At 46.3% G+C, this 22,462-nt stretch overlaps 1 protein-coding gene across 2 annotated transcripts in view; it reads left to right on the forward strand.

Annotated features, from left to right (window-relative positions):
• The window catches only part of MCMBP (minichromosome maintenance complex binding protein), a 95,781-nt gene extending 75,183 nt beyond the window's left edge, over nucleotides 1-20,598 (forward strand). For both annotated transcript variants that reach the window (XM_068257858.1, XM_068257859.1), the window contains exons 13-16: nucleotides 5,484-5,617; nucleotides 8,328-8,492; nucleotides 12,454-12,542; nucleotides 20,149-20,598. In XM_068257858.1, coding sequence (XP_068113959.1) covers nucleotides 5,484-5,617; nucleotides 8,328-8,492; nucleotides 12,454-12,542; nucleotides 20,149-20,275 — 515 coding nt within the window. In that variant the 3' untranslated portion in view covers nucleotides 20,276-20,598. The remainder of the gene's footprint in view (nucleotides 1-5,483; nucleotides 5,618-8,327; nucleotides 8,493-12,453; nucleotides 12,543-20,148) is intronic.
• Nucleotides 20,599-22,462: the final 1,864 nt, after the last annotated feature.

The raw sequence follows: 22,462 nt of genomic DNA on the forward strand, positions 1-22,462 counted from the left end.
TGGCATCTACGTGCTTTGGCTCCTCCCCTTGTTTCCTGTGTCCTCTCACATCTGCATATAGAAAAAAAAATACAGGGCATCCTGTGCCTGCATTCTCTCCCTCCTATGTTTGTGTATGGCGTTTTCATCTTTCTTAGCAGCCTGTGTTACAACAGAAAATACTGGCGATACAGGCTGCAGTATAAGCCGTAGACACCACAAGCACACGCAGCAGATAAGGAAGAGAGTACAGGCATGCTGAGATGGGCTGCCCTGTATATATCCTCCATGCAGACACAGGTGAGAGGAGGATGCAGGGATAGACAAGACACACACAGAACAGTGCTTTTCTCCTTGCAGACTCAAGGGTCTTGCGCTGCAGCCACTAGGGTGCGCTCTATACATGGAATGCAGAATTATTAGACCAGTTGTATTTTTGAGGAATAATTGTATTATTGAACAACCATGTTCTCAATGAACTCAAAAAACTCATTAATATCAAAGCTGAATATTTTTGTAAGTAGTTTTTAGTTTGTTTTTAGTTTTAGCTATTTTAGGTGGATATCTGTGTGTGCAGGTGACTATTACTGTGCATAATTATTAGGCAACTTAACAAAAAACAAATATATACCAATTTCAATTATTTATTTTTACCAGTGAAACCAATATAACATCTCCACATTTACAAATATACATTTCTGACATTCAAAAACAAAACAAAAACAAATCAGTGACCAATATAGCCACCTTTCTTTGCAAGGACACTCAAAAGCCTGCCATCCAAGGATTCTGTCAGTGTTTTGATTTGTTCACCATCAACATTGCGTGCAGCTGCAACCACAGCCTCCCAGACACTGTTCAGAGAGGTGTACTGTTTTCCCTCCTTGTAAATCTCACATTTTATGATGGACCACAGGTTCTCAATGGGGTTCAGATCAGGTTAACAAGGAGGCCATGGCATTAGTTTTTCTTCTTTTATACCCTTTCTTGCCAGCCACGCTGTGGAGTACTTGGACGTGTGTGATGGAGTATTGTCCTGCATAAAAATCATGTTTTTCTTGAAGGATGCAGACTTCTTCCTGTACCACTGCTTGAAGGTGTCTTCCAGAAACTGGCAGTAGGACTGGGAGTTGAGCTTGACTCCATCCTCAACCCGAAAAGGCCCCACAAGCACATCTTTGATACCAGCCCAAACCAGTACTCCACCTCCACCTTGCTGGCGTCTGTCGGACTGGAGCTCTCTGCCCTTTACCAATCCAGCCACGGGCCCATCCATCTGGCCCATCAAGACTCGCTCTCATTTCATCAGTCCCTAAAACCTTAGAAAAATCAGTCTTGAGATATTTCTTGGCCCAGTCTTGACGTTTCAGCTTGTGTGTCTTTTTCAGTGGTGGTCGTCTTTCAGCCTTTCTTACCTTGGCCATGTCTCTGAGTATTGCACACCTTGTGCTTTTGGGAACTCCAGTGATGTTGCAGCTCTGAAATATGGCCAAACTGGTGGCAAGTGGCATCTTGGCAGCTGCACGCTTGACTTTTCTCAGTTCATGGGCAGTTATTTTGCGCCTTGGTTTTTCCACACGCTTCTTGCGACCCTGTTGACTATTTTGAATGAAACGCTTGATTGTTCGATGATCACGCTTCAGAAGCTTTGCAATTTTAAGAGTGCTGCATCCCTCTGCAAGATATCTCACTATTTTTGACTTTTCTGAGTCTGTCAAGTCCTTCTTTTGACCCATTTTGCCAAAGGAAAGGAAGTTGCCTAATAATTATGCACACCTGATATAGGGTGTTGATGTCATTAGACCACACCCCTTCTCATTACAGAGATGCATATCACCTAATATGCTTTATTGGTAGTAGGCTTTCGAGCCTATACAGCTTTGAGTAAGACAACATGCATAAAGAGGATGATGTGGTCAAAATACTCATTTGCCTAATAATTCTGCACTCCCTGTAGGCATTAGCAGTTTTATGGAGACTTGCCCAAGACTCTTTACTGAATAGGTGCTGGCTTACCGAGAACCCTTGTATCCTGTGTTAGAGGCAGAGCCCTTAAAGGATACGCCCAGGCTCGAAAAAAATAAAGATCCACTTACCTGGAGTTTTCTCCTGCCCCCTGCAGCCATCTTGTGCCCTCTCCTGCGCAGTACCATCCTGATGACGTCGCCCAGACCATGTTACCCGTGCAGTGGAGCGGACTAGAAGCCGTCCCGGAAGCCGACCTGTCCGAGGTCGGCTTTGCCAGCGGAGGAGACCGGGAGCCAACCGGAGCTGCAGCGAGGGCACAGGACGGCTGCCAGGGGCTGGAGGAAACCCCAGGTAAGTGGATTTTGACTTTTTTTTTTGAGCCTGGGCGTTTCCTTTAAAGGGAACGTTAAAGCGAAACGGTAACCAAGAATTGAACTTCATCCCAATCTTTAGCCGATACCCCCTTGCCCATGAGAAATCTTTTCCTTTTCACAAACTGATCAGGGGGCTCTGTATGGCTGATATTGTAGTGACACCCCTCCCACAGTGTGATGTCAGCACCATGGTTCTGACATCACACTGTGGGAGCCTTGTTGCATTGTGGGAAATAACAGCTGTTTCCAACTGCCCAAAAAAGTAAGCAGCATCTCCTTCCACTGACATCACCTGCCAGCAGTAAAAATGTTACCATGTAAGGCCTCGTTCACATCAGGGCCGTTTCTGTGCGCTTTTTACAGCGCACTGCCCTGTGTGATCAGCAAGGTATTTACTTTCCCATGTAACTAAATGTAGCTGGTTCACATCTATGCGCTGCGCTGAGCAGCGTTACAGAAACGTAGTGTTGCATGCATTTCTGTGTGTTGAGCTGAAAAGCGCACATCAATGCAAGTGAATGGATGCGCTTTTTTAGCGCATAGAAGCGCATGCGTTTTTTTACCCCTAATTGGAGAAAAAAATACATTTACATAGAAAAACAGTTTTATTGACAACTGCTGCTGGTACAACAAGCAAAACGTGCTTTAAAGAAGCGCAGCGCAACGCACAGAAACACGCACTAAAGCGCGCACAAGCGCATGCGTTTTTTACGACGCGCTTCCACACGTTTTTCAGCGCAGCAGATGTGAACGAGGCCTTAATCGGGGAGAGGAAAGATTTTACAATGGGCAAATAAAATTATGTACAAATGATATAGTCAGTAACAATAAAGCACTTTATTACATTATTTTCATTGGAGTTCCTCTTTAACTGAGATGGATATGGATGTCTCCTTTTAAAGTGAACCTCCAGACTAAAAATCTTCTCAGCAGCACTGAAAATGCTTGGTGTTTCTTTAATCTTTAACGGTTTCACAGCATCAGAACTTTATTTTTCTTACCAAGCCTCATTTTTAGCTGCACAGAGAAAACTGCCCAGCATTTTCCCCCTGATGCTTTGCAAAGCATGATGGGATTTCTGATCTCATTTTGCTATTTTTTTTTTTATTTTTTTTTGCGTGTGTGGGGGGGGGGATTTGAGATTTGAAGCCTAGCAAGCGCAGCTGGAAGGGGTGCTCAGGACACAGGACAGTTGGAACTGTGTCGCATGCTCCCTGTCACCTCCTTTCAACCAAAAAGATGGCTGCCCCATGAAATCACAAACATTTGCCTGTTCTTTTAAAACAGGGTAGGTACAATATTATATTACCTATCTAATTTAATTAACATAACTAATGTAAATTAATGACAGTATGTTTTGTGTAGGCTGAAGTTTCCCTTTAAACAATACCAGTTGCTTGGCAGTCCTGCTGATCTCTTTGGCTGCAGTAGTAGCTGAATCACATACCTGAAACAAGCATGCAGCTAATCCAGTCTGACTTCAATCAGAACACCGGATCTGCATGCTTGTTCAGGGGCTGTGGCTAAAAGTATTAGAGACACAGAATCAGCGGGAGAGTCAGGAAACTGGTATTATTTTGAAAGGAAAAATCCATATCCTCCTCAGTTTAGTGGAGGTGCAGGTCTCGGGAGATCACTTCACAAAAGGAGTGGAAGTCTTGATTCCTAAGAAAAAGGGGAAGACCGGGAGCCCAGTGGTGCAGTATCGTTAGATACAGGTAACCAGCAGAATGTCTAGATGGTGAATACTCACAAAAGCGGGTTGCAATCCTGCAACCACCATATGGGCATGCGGGAAAAAAAGTTCCCGCTCGGTAACCCGGACCCTCGCCCACACACCGCACAGCTATTTCAAAAGGTTTACTGTTTGTAGTGACCCGAGGAAGCGGGCTGAGACCCGTGAAACTCAGCCCTGACTCAGACAGGAAGTGACTGCAGCGTGACCCTCACTGATAAGAAATTCCCCTTTTTTAACTCTTTCTTGTTCTCAGAAGCCATTTTCTGCTAGGAAAGTTTTATAGTTGGAATTTCTTATCAATGAGGGTCACACTGTAGTCACTTCCTGTCTGAGTCAGCCACTTGCATACCTTATATTTAACTCTTTCAGGCAGAGAAAGGAAAAAAGGAACACAGCATAGTTTTGTGTGCTAGGCACAGTACATACACGTCTATCTCATTATGTCACATTTCAAATACAGATGTTGTAGCTAAAACACGCTGTTTGCCTTTCTTCAGGACTTGGTTGGCCAGCTCCTGTCATTTCCGTTCTGGCTGGCCAAAGTCAGAAAAAGTACATGGAACACAATGGGCTCTATTCATAAAACATTTGAGGTAAAAAAAAAAATCTTGGAGGGAAAACACTGCATTGGTGTTTTAGACTTTTGTGTGCTAATTCATAAAAATGTTTACACCTGCGATAATAGGTCGGGGAATTCTCGCACTAAACTGGAGGTGCTGCTGAGTTGTTACATTTCTCCTGCAGAGACAGCATTAGTATAAAGGAGGCATACCCAGCATCCCTGTACATTTTTCTGCCTCTCCTCCTGAATCTGTCTATTAGTCTTCCTAAACAATCTATTTAATTGCTGCAGCTTAGAAGAAGTTCCAGAATGTTACACATGCAGGCTTTGTGATGTGAAATTTATCTGAAAACAGGTACCCAAGGGGTTAAAAAAAACACAGCCTTTGTATTCCGGAATGCCTTGTTTGCTCTCCTCTCACTGCAGATGCCTGGGAGGTCTGTCTCTCCATTAGCTTCCTGTTATTGCTGGCTTATCACCTTATCTAAACAGCCGGGTTTCTCCGCTCACATTCGCCTGCTCTAATCTTTATGAATTAACCTTCAGTGACATGTGTTGTGATAATCTGTAATTTCCTGCACTGTTCAGGAATGTCAGCTTTTCATGCGGAAACAGCCTTTATGAATGCCCACTTTGCTAAATGGTCGGGAAAGTCAGCTGTTTTGAGCGGAAAACTTGCGGTAAAGTTTTATGAATAGAGCCCAATTTGTCTTGCTGTAGCCGGCCACTTTCCATATTGGCCGTCCGGAACTCAAAGTGGCCGGACTTCGGGCTCTGTCAGTAACATATACATGGCATTTCCTTTTGTACGTGTGTGAAGAGCGCTCATTGGCTAACCTCCTATTCTCTGTGTTGTCTGCAGGAGTGCGAAATGTAACGGCGTTGGGTAATGTTATCACCTGGCAGAAAGTGGACTACGACTTCAGTTACCACCAGATGGAATTCCCTTGTAATATTAATGTCCTTGTCACCTCGGAGGGGAGGTCACTGCTTCCTGTAAGTCTTCCTATCTCGTCCTCTGTCATTCCTGGAGTGTCTGCCCTGTTCCATTGTCTGTTGGCACAGATTAACCTGCTAAACAAAAAGGATATCGTCCGCAGCACTTGGCAATATAATTAATCGAGCGTGCAAGGGCCCAAACAATAGAATATGCAACTAGGAGAAAAGAAGGCCCATATAGACAGCACCATTCAGAAGTATAACAATATTTATTAATACATGAGTTCAAAATTATACATATATGATATTCAATGAGTATTCAACTGAAATAAAATCACTTAAAACAGACCACATGATCCCATATACTTCAGCTGCAATCAATCCTGCCCTATAATTGAAAAAGGCCTATGCAAATCGTTATAACATACCACTATATATATGTGTGTAACACTTTATACACTATTGCACTTTACTGAACCCGGGTTCAACCATTGATGGGTTCTTTTTTTGATGCCCACCGAGGTGATTGATTTGTACCTGCTAATATTTGGCCTATATTAATATGTATTAGTGTTACACACACATATATATATATATATATATATATATATATATATATATATATATATATATAGTGGTATGTTATAACGATTTGCATAGGTCTTTTTCCATTATAGGGCAGGATTGATTGCAGCTGGAGTATATGGGATCATGTGGTCTGTTTTAAGTGATTTTATTTCAGTTGAATACTCATTGAATATCATATATGTATATTTTGAAATCATGTATTAATAAATATTGTTATACTTCTGAATGGTGCTGTCTATATGGGCCTTCTTTTCTCCTAGTTACAGATTCCGCTGCTAACGGATAGGCAACGTGTTTGGTGAACCTAAGCTGAAAATAAACTGATGAGATAAATCCTATTTCTACTCCTAAAAATTACTTTTAGATATCCTAGTTGCATGTAGGTTTGCTTTCTTAACCAGTTCACCCCCAAGGGTTTTTACCCTAACGGACCAGAGCAATTTTCACCTTTCACCCTTTTATTCCCTAATAACTATATTACTACTTATCACAAGAAAATGATCTATACCTCGTTTTTTCTGCCACCAATTAGGCTCTCTGTGGGTAGTACATTTTTGCTAAGAATTTTTTTATTCTAAATGCATTTTAATGGGAAAAATCCAAAAAGAATGGGAAAAAAATTATTTCTCAGTTTTCAGCCATTATAGTTTTAAAATTAAACCTTCTCCTGTGGATAAAACCAACACATTTTATTTGCCCAGTTGTCCCGATTATTAAACCGTTTAAATTATGTCCCTATCACAATGTATGGCGACAATATATTATTTTGAAATATAGGTGTTTTTCTGTTGTTTTTTTTCTGGCCATTATTATAAGCCCCTATGTAATAAAGTAAAATTAATTTTCCCTCATAAAATATAGATTAAAAAAAGCTGAGTCCCTAAGGCAACCATTTATTCATTGTAAGCTGATTTTTTTTCTTTCTTTTTTTACAAGTGTTTTTTTTTTTTGGGGGGGGGGGGGGGGGGGGAAATGTAATTTACTAATTTTATTAATATTGTGTGGATATTATGTATGTGCCTGTATGTGCAATATACGTTTTGCCCACAAGATGGCGGGAGTGAACACTCTCCCGATAGGAAGTGATCACTTTTTTTCTTTTTACATTTTAACAACTGTGACAGTTTCCTGTTATGTGAATGGATGCGGCCGCTGTTCATGGTTGCGTCCATTCACTCCAGGCAGTGCGATTGGGTAGAGGACCGCTCGGTCCTCTTCCCCAATCACCCAGCACGGGAAACGGTGGTGGTAGCGGCGGGAACGCGCAACGTATTAAAACGTCATGTTGCCATTAATAGGCGAAAGCATGACGTTTTAATACGTATGTTTGTCATTAAATGGTAAAAATAGAATTTGCAATAATTCAGGTTGGAGTGAGCTTGATATGTCTCCCACAATGCATCACTGCTGAAATATGCAAATCAACCATTGTTGTCCCTAGAAGCTAAACACCCCTCCAGATCAGCTGAAATGCAATGATGTGTCAGCTTGTTAAGGGGGCTGTTTGACCCATTGTAGCCCCTTAAACACTGAGTTCTGGTTCACCATGAACTTGCTGGTTAGTCTGTACTTATGTTGTGTTTAAAAACTTACAAAATTAGTTTGTTTGGTCCGGCTCAATGACGCAGGCTGTCCTGTGTCTGAGAGGTAAAAATATATGAGCAGGGGCTCCGGCTTACTGCACATGTGCGGACGGGCTTATGCAGCCATGCTGCAAGATGCCTGGCCCCGCTATGATTAGCGACAATGCCATGTAGCTAATCTTTGGGCGGCGGCTAGTCATGGGCTTTCGAGTCCAGACCGACTCCAATTCGGAATTCAAATGAAGTCTGACTTCAGGTGTGATGGGGGGGGGGGGGTGTTAACTTACCCAGAAGTCTTCGAGACGTCTCAGCTACGTCTGAGCAGTGAGGTAAGCCTCAATAGGATCCTGAGGCTTCCCTCTCTTTAGGGAAGTATCTCAATTTGTACGTGAGCTTTTGCTCGGGTACACTTTAGGTAAGCTTTGTTGTCCCTTTTTTAGTGAATATTTACCATGGTTTCAGCAAATGTCGCATGCAGTTAGCAGCGATTCACGCCGGTTGTCCCATAAAGCAAATGCTTGTCACTGAAAACACCTGACCACTCGCAGATCCAAAGTTTCAGCCTTCGTTACATCTTTCCTCTGTTTATTCCACAGTCGGATTGCCAGGTCCACCTGCAGCAGGAGAACATTCCTGACGATCTGGATAACTACGTCATAAACCTCATATCTTCTGTCTTGCCAAATGTGATGGACTCCTGGCGGATTTACGTGACTCGTCTACGGATGATGGATTATAATATCTCTGAGGAGATCACCAAGGTGAGAGGGTGTGAGCGGCTGGAGAGGGAGATGTATACTTACCAAAGGGAAGGCTCTGGGTCAGAATGAGCAGTAACAGCCACCACTATATCAGCAGCAGTAACGGCCACTATAATTTACGTCTGCCCCTTTCACACTAGTGCGTTGCGTTACCCACTTTTAACTCAGAGTAGCGCTGGTCATACTCTTGACCTCATATTCTCAAAGTCCACCTCCCTCAGCAACCTGGACATCGCACCTTTCCCTATCTCTGACCATCACCTCCTCACCTTCACTATTTTCCCACCAACAACTTCTCTCCCCACCCCTCAGCCTGGTCGATGGCAGAGAGACCTACGTAATCTCAGCCCAAATGTCCTAGCAAGTCCCCTTCTCTCCCTCTCCTCCCACCTACCCACCCTAACATGCCCCAATGAAGCGGCTGCACAATATAACCTTGCCCTCTCATCTGCTTTAGATCAAGCTGCCCCCTCAATCTTCCGCCCTATCAAGCCCCCAAACCCCCAACCCTGGCACAACACCCACACACGTAACCTCAGGAAAGAAACTCGAGCAGCCGAACGGAAATGGAGGAAATCACATCTCAATTCTGACTTCCTAGATTACAAGGCCAAACTGTTACTCTTCCACACTGCCATCTCTGAGGCTAAACAAAGGTACTTTGCAGCACTGATTGGAACCCAAGCTTCCAACCCTCAACAGCTTTTTGCTACCTTCAATTCCCTCCTCAACCCCACTCCTCCCCCTCCCAGCTCCTCCCTCTCAGCCAATGACTTTGCCAACCACTTCACCACTAAAATTGCAACAATACGCAATGAAATTTCCCTCCTCCATCCCTCCCTTCCCAATGCCTCTCAGGTTGTCCCCTTGCCTTCCCTCCCAGCTGCTCCCCTGTCTCATCCACCCCTCGCCTCTTTTGCTCCTGCCACCATTGATGAAGTCAGCCTGCTGCTAGTGGCTTCCCCCCCCCCCCCCCCCCCCCACATCCTCTCCCTGTGATCCGGTACCCGCGAATACTCTTCGTCCCCACTTCCCTGACCTGGCCCCAGTCCTCACCTCCTTGTTCAATCTCTCCCTTTCCACAGGCATCTTCCCCAAAGCATTCAAACAGGCCACTGTGCTTCCCCTGCTGAAAAAACCCTCACTCGACCCATCCCTACCCTCAAACTACCGCCCAATCTCCCTCCTTCCCTATGCTTCTAAACTCCTCGAACGCCTAGTCCACCAGCGCATTACCCAATACATCAACACCAATACCCTACTTGACCCCCTACAGTCTGGATTCCGACCTGCACACTCAACTGAAACAGCCCTCGCCAAGGTGGTCAACGACCTTACCCTTGCCAGGGCCAAAGGCAGTTATTCCATCCTGCTCCTCCTTGACCTCTCTTCAGCATTTGACACTGTTGACCACTCCCTCCTCCTCCAATCACTACAGTCCATGGGCATCCATGGTCTTGCCTTGGCCTGGATCTCCTCCTACCTATCCAATCGCTCCTTCACCACTTCCTTCAATGGCTCCTCCTCAACCCCTGCCCCCCTCTCAGTTGGGGTCCCCCAGGGCTCTGTTCTAGGCCCCCTTCTTTTCTCCATTGGCAAGCTTATCTCCTCCCTGGGCTCCTCCTCAATTGGCAAGCTGATCTCCTCCCTGGGCTTCAATTACCACCTTTATGCAGATGACACTCAGATTTACCTCCATACCCCCGATCTCTCATCCACCACCATAAACAAGGTCTCCTCGTGTCTCTCAGCAATTTCCTCCTGGATGTCAGCTAGGTTCCTAAAGCTTAACCTAGACAAAACTGAGCTCCTGATCTTTCCACCACATGCTGCTGCACCCATCCCAGATTTCCACCTCACAATCGACAACACAACCATTCTCCCTACCTCCCAGGCCCGCTGCCTGGGTGTCACCTTGGACTCTGACCTCTCCTTCATCCCACACATCCAAAACATCACCAGAGCCTGCAATTTCCACCTCCGTAATATCTCCAAGATCCGCCCATTCTTAACCCCGGACACGACCAAACTGCTCATCCATGCCCTCGTCATCTCCCGCCTTGATTACTGTAACTCCCTCCTTTCTGGCCTCCCCCTGAAACGCACTGCCCCCCTTCAATCAGTGATGAACGCGGCAGCAAGACTGATCCATTCTTCGCACCGCTCTGCATCCACATCTCCCCTTTGTGAATCCCTGCACTGGCTCCCTATCCGTCTCAGGATAAGTTTCAAGATTCTATGCCTGGCGTATAAATCTGTGCACAAAACGTGCCCTACCTACATCTCGGAGCTTGTTCACAAGTATACACCAGGTCGCCCCCTCCGTTCCTCCAACGACCTTCGCCTCACCACCCCGCGCATTTCACACTCCCATGCCCGCCTGCAGGATTTCTCAAGAGCTGCCCCCACCCTCTGGAATGCCCTTCCACCACCCATCAGACTTGCTCCCTCTTTCAACACATTCAAGCAAGCCCTCAAAACCCACCTCTTTATGATGGCCTACCCACCTACTACCACACAGTAACTCTCTAAGGAATATTTAACAGCCCCCCCCCCCCCTAGTGTTTCCACCCCTCCCTTTAGATTGTAAGCCTCTGGCAGGGTCCTCCACTCCCTAGTGTAATCTACAGGATCATGTGCTACTGTCCTATGACAGCCTGTACTTTTATTACTGGGCCTACCTAACCAGCCCATATTGCATGATCATGTATTTTGTACAATTTGTATGCATAACTTTGTTCTATGTGTATAACCCTATGTATGTCATCCTTGTATCATTGTATATATTTATTGTCCAGCGCTGCGTAATATGTTGGCGCTTTATAAATACAATAAATAATAATAATAATAAAGCAATTAGTCTATGGTGCGTTTCATATGTGATGCGCCAGAAGTATCTGTTTTGATGTGACCGAATCAGCACGTTATGGGTCAACATCTGCGTCATGTAAGTCAATAGCGTCGCAGATATTTTATACTTTCGTAGTGCGCATGCGCGGAATGTATTTTTTTCAATACATTTCCATGCAACTCTTATTTCGGCCACAGGAAGTGAGCGCTATAGAGCCTTGCTTATAGTTTGGTTTGCTGGCAAAAAATACATTACTGCACATCAATGCGGGTGTATGCAAGGCTCCTTTTGAGCGGGACGATGATCTCATCCAATCACAATGCGAATGCAGGTTGCTGATGTGGAACCGGCCTCAGCTGTGTCCTCAAAGGTTCAATTCAGTGTGTTTTAGTTAAAGGACAACTGAAGCAAGAGGAATACGGAGGCTGCCATATTTATTTCCTTTTAAACAATGCCAGTTGCCTGGCAGCCCTGCTGCTCCGCTGCCTCTAATACTTATAGCCATAGACCCTGAACAAGCATGCAGCAGATCAGTGACATTGTCAGATCTGACAAGATTAGCTGCATGCTTGTTTCTGGTGTGATTCAGACACAACTGCAGCCAAATAGACCAGCAGGGCTGCCAGGCAACTGGTATTGTTTAAAATGAAATAAATATGGCAGCCTCCATATACCTCTCACTTCAGTTGCCCTTTAAGATCAGGTTACTGTCATTTTGCTGTTTGATGCATAGCAAGTGGGGGTGCAAAATGTTGGCTGGGACAGTTGTTAGTTTGAGAACAACGATGGAGGTAATTCTTTCACTAAAATTGTATTAAGCATGAAACATTATTGAACAATACAGCAGAATTATGCCAAGATAAAAAGTATCCATAAATAACAATCACAGCAATGAGGTGTGACAAATGTTCAAAATGTCCAATTGGAGTAAAATATATACACCAGAAAATATAAGGAACCAAACTCATTAGGAACTATGAAGAATAAGTGATGTTTCTCTTAGAATGCCAGTAGATGTAGATTACATTTCTCCATAGAAGATGTAGGGAATTCTGAACTGAAGCCACCTCTCGGTATGATGATGTCACTCCTGCTCTCTTTTCCTTCCAGGCTGTTGAAGAGGATTTTGTTGAAATGAGGAAAGATGATCCGCAGAGTATGAGTGCCGACGACTTGCACAGATTGCTGGTTGTTGCCCGGTGAGTGCTCAATGAGCCGAATTCTGTGAAATGTCTTCTTGGACAATAATGTTCTCCCTACTGCCATAGCTTTGATTATGGACTTCGTACAGACAGGGCTGTCATCCACAAGGATTGGTACTCCATCCAGCTGTTGGCAGAGTTCTGTAGTATGGAGCAGGGGGTAGTGGAGACGTATGACAAAGTGGCATCTGAGGGGCAGGGTGAGGAGTACAATGTACTAGTGATGCTGGATCTTTAGCGACCAACATGATTAAAGATTTAGGTTGGAGGATCTTGGGGGGGCTAAATTCTCGCCAGAGGCTGTCTCTAACAGCTGCCTTGGCAGTGTTTATTTCCGTCGTGTGTGCATAGTTTTACACTCCAATATGTTGCTAACAAGGTGCTGTATTTTCTGGACTATAAGACTCACTTTTTCTCACTGCGTCTTATAGTCCAAATGCAGGGAGTACACTGAGACACAAGGGGGCATGAGTTACAAAGAGGGCACAATCCACAAGATGCTCCTTCACCATGGATGCACCAGGTTTAGTATATATATTTTTTCACCTGGTTTTTATTGACTAAACCAAGGTGCGGTTTATGGTCGGGACAGTCTTATAGTCCGAAAAATATGGTGTTTTGCCTAAAGTTAATGTGCAAAAACTAAAATCTCCCCTAGCGGGTAAAAACTACAATCTCTCTCTTCATCCTAAAGAGGCTTCTCCCATCCTCTCAATACATCGCTGGGACCCCCCAGAGTGTGGCCTCCCTGCACGTGTGCGCTAGGTTTGTCCCGCTCGGGTTCTAGCAGAAATAGTCGAGCCCTATCGGGTCTGTGCAGCTGCTCGGGCCAGACAGCTCGATCTGATCCAGCCAGGCTTTTCCCAATGGGATGTAACTACTGCGCAAGGTGCACACAAGTGGAATTTAGGGTGTTCCAGTGCTGGAACAGAAGGATGGAGGAGGATGTGTGGTAGGGGGTGGGTACGCTATCTTAAAGAGGTGGGTTTTGAGGGCTTGCTTGAATGTGTTGGATGGATCAAGTCTGATGGGCAGTGAAAAGGAGTTCCACTGCATGGGAGCAGCTCTTGAGAAGTCCTGCAGGTGATTGGGAAATGCGTGGGGTAGTTGGGCGAAAGTCATTGGAGGCCCTGAGGGTGCGGTCTGGTTTATACCTGTGAACAAGCTCCAAGGTGTAGGTAGAGCAGGTTTTGTGCACATATTTATAGGCCATCATGGTTGCAGTTCCTACCTATAGGCTTGCTACTAATCTACAAGCAAGAAGTGGGATTATCTGAGAAATAGAAATATCAGAGGAATGGAATTTCACAGAGGCAAATGCTCGGGCTTTCAAATGGGAACATGCAAATAGCTTTTTAGGGAGGGATCGCATTTAAAGGATACGTCTGGTAAAAAAAAAAAGTTTACTCACCTGGGGTCCAGCCCCTATTTGTCTTAGGTCCCTCGGCGCAGTTCCTGAGCCAGGCCTCCGCTCTCCCGCAGCTGGGTCAGGATCTTCTACGCATGTGAGCTTCTTGTTATCGGGCTCATGTCGCCGGGAGCGATCAGCGGCTTCTCTGAGCTGAGCGCAATCACAAGAGGCCTGCGCACGTGCAGAAGATTCTGACCTCGCTGCGGGTCGCGGTCCTCCAGAAGGGAGAAAGGAGGTCTGGCTCAGAGTGGAACTAGGGACTTAAGTGTCTGGAAGAAGCCCCAGATGATTTATTTTTATTTATTTTTCTTTCTGGACGTATTCTTTAAAGTGAACCTCCGGACTAAAAATCGACTCAGCAGCACTGAAAAGGCTTGGAGTTTCACAGCATCAGAACTTTGTTTCACTCTGCACAGAAGAAAACTGCCCAGGCTTTTTTCCCCTGATGCTGTGCAAAGCATGATGGGATTTCTGATGTTGTTGTTCTCGTTCTGCTGTTTTGGTGCAATTTTTTTTTTTTTTTTTTTTTTTTTTTTTTACATATTGAATTTGACATTTGAAGCCTAGCGTGTGCAGCTGGGAGGGGTAATCAGGGCACAGGACAGTTGGAACGGTGTCTCCTGCTCCTTGTCACCTCCTTTACACCAAAAAGATGGCTGCCCCCATGACAAAGATGGCAGCCCCTATGAATCACAAACATTAGCCTGTTCTTTTAAAACCGGGTGGGTAAGAGATGATATTACCTATCTATTCTAATTAACATAACTAATGTAACTTGATGACAGTATGTTTGTTTAGGCTGAAGTTCCCCTTTAAAGCATACATGTAAAACTTTGTCCCGTGGGACAAATTTGGCCCTCAACTGGTTTCCCCACTTTGCATTGTTTGGCCCACTCTAGAGTACCAGGGAAGCTATATGGGAGGTGACGCCCTAGATTACCAGGGAAGCCACATTGGAGAGGGAGGGGGAAAGCACTAAACACCAGGGGATGGCATAGGGAAGGGAGGGGGCCATCTGGGAATTTTATAAAGAAGGAAGGTGGCCAGTAGACATTGAGGTTGGCCCGCAACTTGGTCTCAGCGTGCAGTTTCGGTCTACTTTTGTATTTGAGTTTGACACCCCTGCTTTAACCACTTAAAGGGAACCTTAACTGAACGGGGGGTAAAGAGTTTTACTTGGGGCTATTACCAGCCCCCTGCAGCAGTCCTGTGCCCTCGGCGCCACTCTGGAATCCTCTGGTCCCCTGCTGTCACTTAGTTTCGTTTTTGCAGAAAACAGAGCAAGCGCTCACCAACATGGGCTACAACTGAATGACTCATCACCTCATATGCACCGCTTAAATAGCTCAAATGCACACTCAGCAATCAGACAGATGCAAAACATATGCAAAACTAGAAATACGCGTTGCCGCATATCTACGCGTGTGGAATGTGGCAACGCGTATTTTTGTACGCGTTGCGGTCTGCAATATCGCTAATTGCATTGGTGAATGCGTCCAATAATACGCATGGCGGCCGGCGACTGGTGAGTTGTCAAAAACGAAACTAAGTGACAGCGGGGGACCAGAGGATTCCAGAGCAGCGCCGAGGGCACAGGACTGCTGCAGGGGGCTGGTAATAGCCGGGCCCACCTGCACTCCCCTCCAGGTATCGCGCATTGGCCTTGGGGCCCCGGCCAGTGAGAGAGGTCCGGGGCCCCTGGCCATCGTGCGAACCAATCGTGTGTTTTTAAATGTTTTTTTTCAGCTCTAGGACATGGCAGACAGGTGAGCGGTTAGGGAGGGACCCCTGTGGGAGGAATGCCTGCACGGGGCGGTCCTGCTAGCGACGCAATCTTGCGATTTGCGTCCAACTGAAGCCTCCCACCTGAATGCTAATGGCTGCTAGATGTGGTATGGCAGGTAAAGGGTGTATGACAGTGCATCCTGATTGGCTGACGAGCACCTGCTGACGACTTAAATGTAGCTGCATGCATGTATTGCTGTGTTCTATTGCTTGTGTGTGTCGGCTGGTAATAGCCCCAGGTAAGTGAAACTCTTTACCCCCCCCCCCCCCCCCCGTTCAGTTAAGGTTCACTTTAAGGACCACAGGCTTAACCACTTGCCGACCGCACGCTTATACCGTGCGTCGGCAAAGTGGCAGCTGCAGGACCAGCGACGCAGTACTGCGTCGCCAGCTGCAGGCTGATTAATCAGGAAGCAGCCGCTCGTGCGAGCGGCTGCTTCCTGTCAAATCACGGCGGGGGGCTCCGTGAATAGCCTGCGGGCCGCCGATGGCGGCTCGCAAGCTAAATGTAAACACAAGCGGAAATAATCCGCTTTGTTTACATTTGTACGGCGCTGCTGCGCAGCAGCGCCGTAAGGCAGATCGGCGATCCCCGGCCAATCAGCGGCCGGGGATCGCCGCCATGTGACAGGGGACGTCCTGTCACTGGCTGCACAGGACGGATAGCGTCCTGTGCAGCCCAGATCTCCCGGGGGAGAAGGTAGGAGAGGGAGGGGGGAGAATGTCGCCGCGGAGGGGGGCTTTGAGGTGCCCCCCCCGCAAAATGCCTGCAAGTAGGAGCGATCAGACCCCCCCTGCACATCATCCCCATAGGGGGGAAAAAAGGGGGGCGATCTGATCGCTCTGTGTGGCCGCGGATCTGTGCTGGGGGCTGCAGAGCCCACCCAGCACAGATCCAAACAAACAGCGCTGGTCCTTAAAGGGACACTTAAGTCAAACAAAAAAAAATGAGTTTTACTCACCTGGGGCTTCCAATAGCCCCCTGCAGCTGTCCGGTGACCTAGCCGTCTCCCTCCGATCCTCCTGGCCCCACCGGCAGCCACTTCCTGTTTCGGTGACAGGAGCTGACAGACTGGGGACGTGAGTGATTCTTCGCGTTCCTGGCCACAATAGCGTCATCTATGCTGCTATAGCATATATCATATACCATATAGCAGCATAGAGGGTGCTAATGTGTCTGGGAACGCGAAGAATCACTCGCGTCCCCAGCCTGTCAGCTCCTGTCACCGAAACAGGAAGTGGCTACCGGCGGGGCCAGGAAGATCAGAGGGAGACGGCGAGGGTACCGGACAGCTGCAGGGGGCTATTGGAAGCCCTAGGTGAGTAAAACTCATTTTTTTTTGTTTGACTTAAGTGTCCCTTTAAGGGGGGGGTAAAGGGTGGGTCCTCAAGTGGTTAAACCCCCCCTAAAGACCAGGCCATTTTTGCTAATTAGGCCACTGCAGCTTTAAGGCCTCACTGCAGGGCAGCACAACTCGGCACACAAGTGATTTCCCACCCCCTTTTCTGCCCACCAACAAAGCTCTTTTTTTTTTTATTTTATTTTTTTTTTTCAAACTTTACTTTTTTTTTTTTTTTTTAATTTAACTTCCTCAGCGGTATGCCTGACAGTGTCGGGCATACCGCTTGCTGGCCCCAGGAGTCCCTCATGCGTAATTAATGTGATATCACAGCACGGTGGTGTAGTGGTTGGCGCTCTTGCATTGCAGCGCTGGGTCCCCGGTTCGAATCCCAGCCAGGTCAACATCTGCAAGGAGTTTGTATGTTCTCCCCGTGTCTGTGTGGGTTTACTCTGGGTACTCCGGTTTCCTCTCACACCCTCCAAAAAAAGAATAAGTTAATTGGCTTCCCCCTAAATTGGCCCTAGACTACTATACATACACTACACGATATAGACATATGGTAGGGATTAGATTGTGAGCTCCTCCGAGGGACAGTTAATGACAAGACTATATATACTCTGTACAGTGCTGCGGAAGATGTCAGTGCTATATAAATACTAAATAAGAATAATCTCATGCCTGTAAAACCTTTAGCTGGCACTAGGCTAGCTAGTACAAGTATCCAGCTCCCCCCAATTGCCTGTGATTTCCCCCCTCCCCCCCCCCCCCCTCCCGCATTAATACATTACCCAGCAAGGATCCAGCGATCATACAGCCTCCCCGCACAGCTTTAGTCTCTCTATGGGGAGGATTGGGCTTGCGCATGACTTTGGCGACGTCATGTGCGATTTCCCCCCCATAGTGAAGACTGGAGCTGTGCGGGGAGGCTGCGCCGATCGCTGAATCCAGGCTGGGTAATGTATAAACGGGGGAGCAGAGGTTGCTGGACGCTTGAGCTAGCTAGCCTAGTGCTAGATAATGGTTTTACAGGCATGAGATCACATTAATTTTACATGGGGACACAAACTGGTAAAACCTCCTGAGTGGCGCAACGCTCAGGATGTTAAAATTTCCTCCCTCCCCCTGCCAGCCAATCAGTGCGATCGGCTGTCATAGGCTTCAGCCTATGACAGTGGATTGCGGTCTAGTCTCCCCAGGGGATAGCCGAGTGACATGGCTGTTCCCAGTACAGCGCTGCCGTAGATCACAGCGCTGTACACACTAGAGGTTTCGCCGTCTAACAGTCTTAGCGGTGATTGCTGCTGGGGACTGATGGTGGAGTGGAGCCCTGTCATCCAAGCGCGATCTCCTGCAAAACACGCCCTCAGGACCTTACACCATTCGGCGTTAGGCGGTCCTGGTGCTGCCGCTGCGTCTACGCCAATTGGCATGGTGTGGGCCTTAAAGAGACTCTGTAACAAAAATTGCATCCTGTTTTTTTTATCATCCTACAAGTTCCAAAACCTATTCTAATGTGCTCTGGCTTTCTGCAGCACTTTCTACTATCACCATCTCTGTAATAAATCAGCTTATCTCTCCCCTGTCGGACTTGTCACCCTGTGTCTGGAAGGCTGCCAAGTTCTTCAGTGTTGTGGTTCTGCTACACACTCCCCCCTCCAGGCCCCTCTATGCACACTGCATGTGTGTTGTTTAGATTAGGGCAGCTTCTCTCTTATCTTTTACAAGCTAGATAAATCGTCCTCTAAGCTGGCTGGGCTTTCACATACTGAAGAATTACAGACAAGGGCAGAGCTGTTTGCAGGAAGAAACGAGCAGCCTGACACTTCAGTGCATGAGAGCTGCAGGGGGAAAGAAACACACAAATGATCTTGAATGAGATTCAAAAGGAAGGGTGTATACAGCCTGCTTGTGTATGGATGCATTTTCTATGTGTGGACATACTGTACATCAACCTGCTTCCTGTTTTGGTGGCCATTTTGTTTGTTTATAAACAAACTTTTTAAAACTGTTTTTAACCACATTTAATGCGGCGGGGACCGGCGAAATTGTAACAGAGGGTAATAGATGTCCCCAACGCACTGGTATGTTTACTTTTGTGCGATTTTAACAATACAGATTCTCTTTACTCCAGATAAGGAGTACTTTAACCTTTTAAAGAAAAAGTAAAAAAAATATTAAAGTCCATGGTGTGCTAGATTACTAAGTAGTACCCTGGCAGCAGCCATGGGCCTAAATTCGCATTCGGGTGATCCGGGGATAGTTGCTATCCGGATTTCACCCAGTAATGCTGGGTGGGTCAAGCTTACCTGTCTGACGTCTTCTTCGGTCCGTCCCTCAGCGCCTCCCACGATGTGCTCCAAGCGATGGTCACGTGAGTACAAACACTTCCTCCTTCCAGGTTGGAGGAAGGGTTTGTAGTCACGTGACGTGCATGGACCGCATGATGGGAGGCACCGAGAGACGGACTGAAGACTACGTCAGACAGGTAAGCTTGACCCAGCCCGCACAGCATTACTGGGTGAAATCTGGATAGCAACTATCCGGATCACCTAAATTTAATCCCATCGCTGCCTGGCAGTGATTGCGGTCATCTGGGTTCCCCCCATTCCTAGTAGTCGTCATATTCAACAGGTTCCTCCAGTTGAATATGAGAACCAGGAAGGATCCCTCTAGCGGTTGCACGTGAATCATAACTGCGCAGGCACAAGTTCCAAATGGCGCAAGCAGAGAGAAAGCAAGCGCTTGTTCACAAGTGCTTCCTTTCACTGCACCGTTGCAGTTCAAAACTCGCAACTGTGCACTTAAGAATTGCCCAGGAACTTTGGGGAGTTGTGGGGGACAGAGTACACCAACAAAAACAGTGCCAGAACATGCCTAAAAAGGTAGTCTACCATGGGCTTCATGGAATAGATTTTGCTTCAGTTCAGGGGTACTTGAAACAATGTTTCCATGTTTGCACATAAGTCTTCCATCGCACACCACATTTTTGATAAAGTATAGTGTGCATTTCTCTTGATTGGATTTGCAGTGTATAGTGATTGGTTTTGTTTCCCCCTCGTTTCAGGTTGTTGTCTCTTAGTCACGGTCACCACACTCTACACTGGGATACGTGGTGCCAAGCCAAATACATGGAGACGCAGAGGAAGTCCCGCCTCCAAGATCAGAGACGTTTCACCGGCAATGAACTTTAAAGTGGAACTAAACCTTAAAACCTCTTCTCTGCTCTAAAAGATTAGTCACAGCATGATAAACTTTATGGGAAGAAACGTTTAAGTTTTTTTTTTTTTTTATAACTTCCTAAAAAAAACTGTATGTTTCACTTTTGCAGGGATCACTGAAAGGGTCAATCTTCAGTGTTAACTATATGCCAGAGCTGCCTGCCAGAGCTCTCCTGAAATCTGCTCACAGTTGCTGATGAGAACAAATACAATTTGATCTAATCTTGGAAACACACAAATTAATTTTTCAGCAACTGTATGTGGAATAAACACTTTTCATTGTGTGCTGTGCAAGAGTTCGGGTCCATTTTAAAGCGTGCTTTATTTCTCTCAGCACAAGGGGCGGCCTCTGGTACTTCCAGGAAGTTTTTTTGGCGTTGTTCTTGCAGGATTTTTCTTCTCTTAAATGAAATCTTGGAATGAACACCATGAGCTGGAATTGGATACTATGGAATCTCATCCTACTGCAAGGAGGCTTGAGGCTAGACAAGTTATGTCCTACCTTCTCGTTCAGTCCTCCTACCATTCCTGTGCAAAGTCACACATGTATTTTATTGGTTGAAGTAACCTAAAAAAGTTAGAAACTAGCCTAAGATGAGGAATGGCTCTGGATTCCATAGAGCAGGGGTCCCCAAACTTTTTCGGTGAAGGGCTGGGTCAACATACTTCAGACTGCTGGGGGCTGGAACATACATAAAATTATATTGAAAAACATTGCATTGAATCTAGGTATTGATTCCCCCCAATCTTGCCCGGAGGAGAACTCCCAGCAGCAGCCATGTGGTGCCCGAAGGAACGTCTTTGTGCACCAGACATTGAAGCATACCCAGGTGACAACCTGCCGTCCAGTTGGGCAGCAGTGTCACCTGATGCTGAATTGGAAGTCCGTGAATGACTGCTTTGCTGGCTTCCACAGTATGTGGATGGGTGGTGCCAGCATTGCTATTCTATATGCGGCCTCTGATATTTAAAGGCGCACATCCATACATTATACATTTTGTGTTTGGGGGCCATTGAAAAAGCCTCAAGGGGCCACATTTGGCCTGTGGGCTGTAGTTCGAGGACCACTGCCATAGAGCCTTCAGTCCTTTCTACATTGCCCCCACACCCTTTCAAAACATATGCTTCTGGAGTCCTCAGTAGTACTCGGGGATAGGATTGCTCATAGTGAGTACGGTAGCTACAAGTACGTAGCTACTCTGAATCAAAATTTAAATTAATTAGCAGAAGAAGAAGGCGGTTAGCACTGTTTGAAGTATTGGGAATAAAATTGTATCAAAGTATACATAGTGACAAGCCAAAGATTGTAAAGTGTCACATACCATGTATAGCAGGCATTCGGGTGGGTGCAGGGGGTGAACATGAGCCTGACGGCTGTTTCGCAGCACAGCGCCTTGCCGTGAAACAGCAGTTAGGCTCACGTTCACCCCTTGCACCCACCCGAATGCCTGCTATCCACGGTATGTGACACTTAGCAATATTCGGTTTGCCAGCATGTATGCTTACAAGTAGTCTGAATAAAGTTGTATCAAGCAGTGTTGACCACCACCTCCTTCTGCTGTTAAATAATTCTGTTTCACTTTCGGTCTGAGCACGCTGATTATGCTGGCAGGCATATGAATTAAGCACACAGCCAGCCTATCACTACTCCTTACGGATTCTCATCACTGATTAATTGCGAGTAACCATGGTGGTTTCTCATTCAAATTAGCTTTAATTGCCGCAGCTGAGTGGCTAGATTCGGCGGGGTTAATTAACCATAATGCTACTCCGCCCAGCGTTTCAAGGAGCTTGCCTATGGAGAACCTTCTCCAAGCTGGAAGGAGCAGAAGGTGAAGTGTATTAATTTACCCATGCTGCTGCCTGGATTTGATTGTGCTCCAAGTCACTTCCATGCTTTCTCCTTCAACTCGGAAGGAGGAAGTGTGAGAGTGATGTGAAACAAACCAGATCCAGACAGCGGCAGGGCAAGTTACACACACCCACTCACCTGCAGTCAGCGGCAGCAAATTTAAAGAGACACTGAAGTCTTGAAATTTACCTGTTTATATTAGCCAGTCCTTTTCAGCATTAATGGCATAGATGAAACGCTGCATACCCACAGCTGAACAAGACCTTTTATCACCCCAAAATCTCTGGGCAAAATTCCTCAACTTTCAA

This window comes from Hyperolius riggenbachi, chromosome 10, assembly GCF_040937935.1.
Source record: "Hyperolius riggenbachi isolate aHypRig1 chromosome 10, aHypRig1.pri, whole genome shotgun sequence".
NCBI lineage: Eukaryota > Metazoa > Chordata > Amphibia > Anura > Hyperoliidae > Hyperolius > Hyperolius riggenbachi.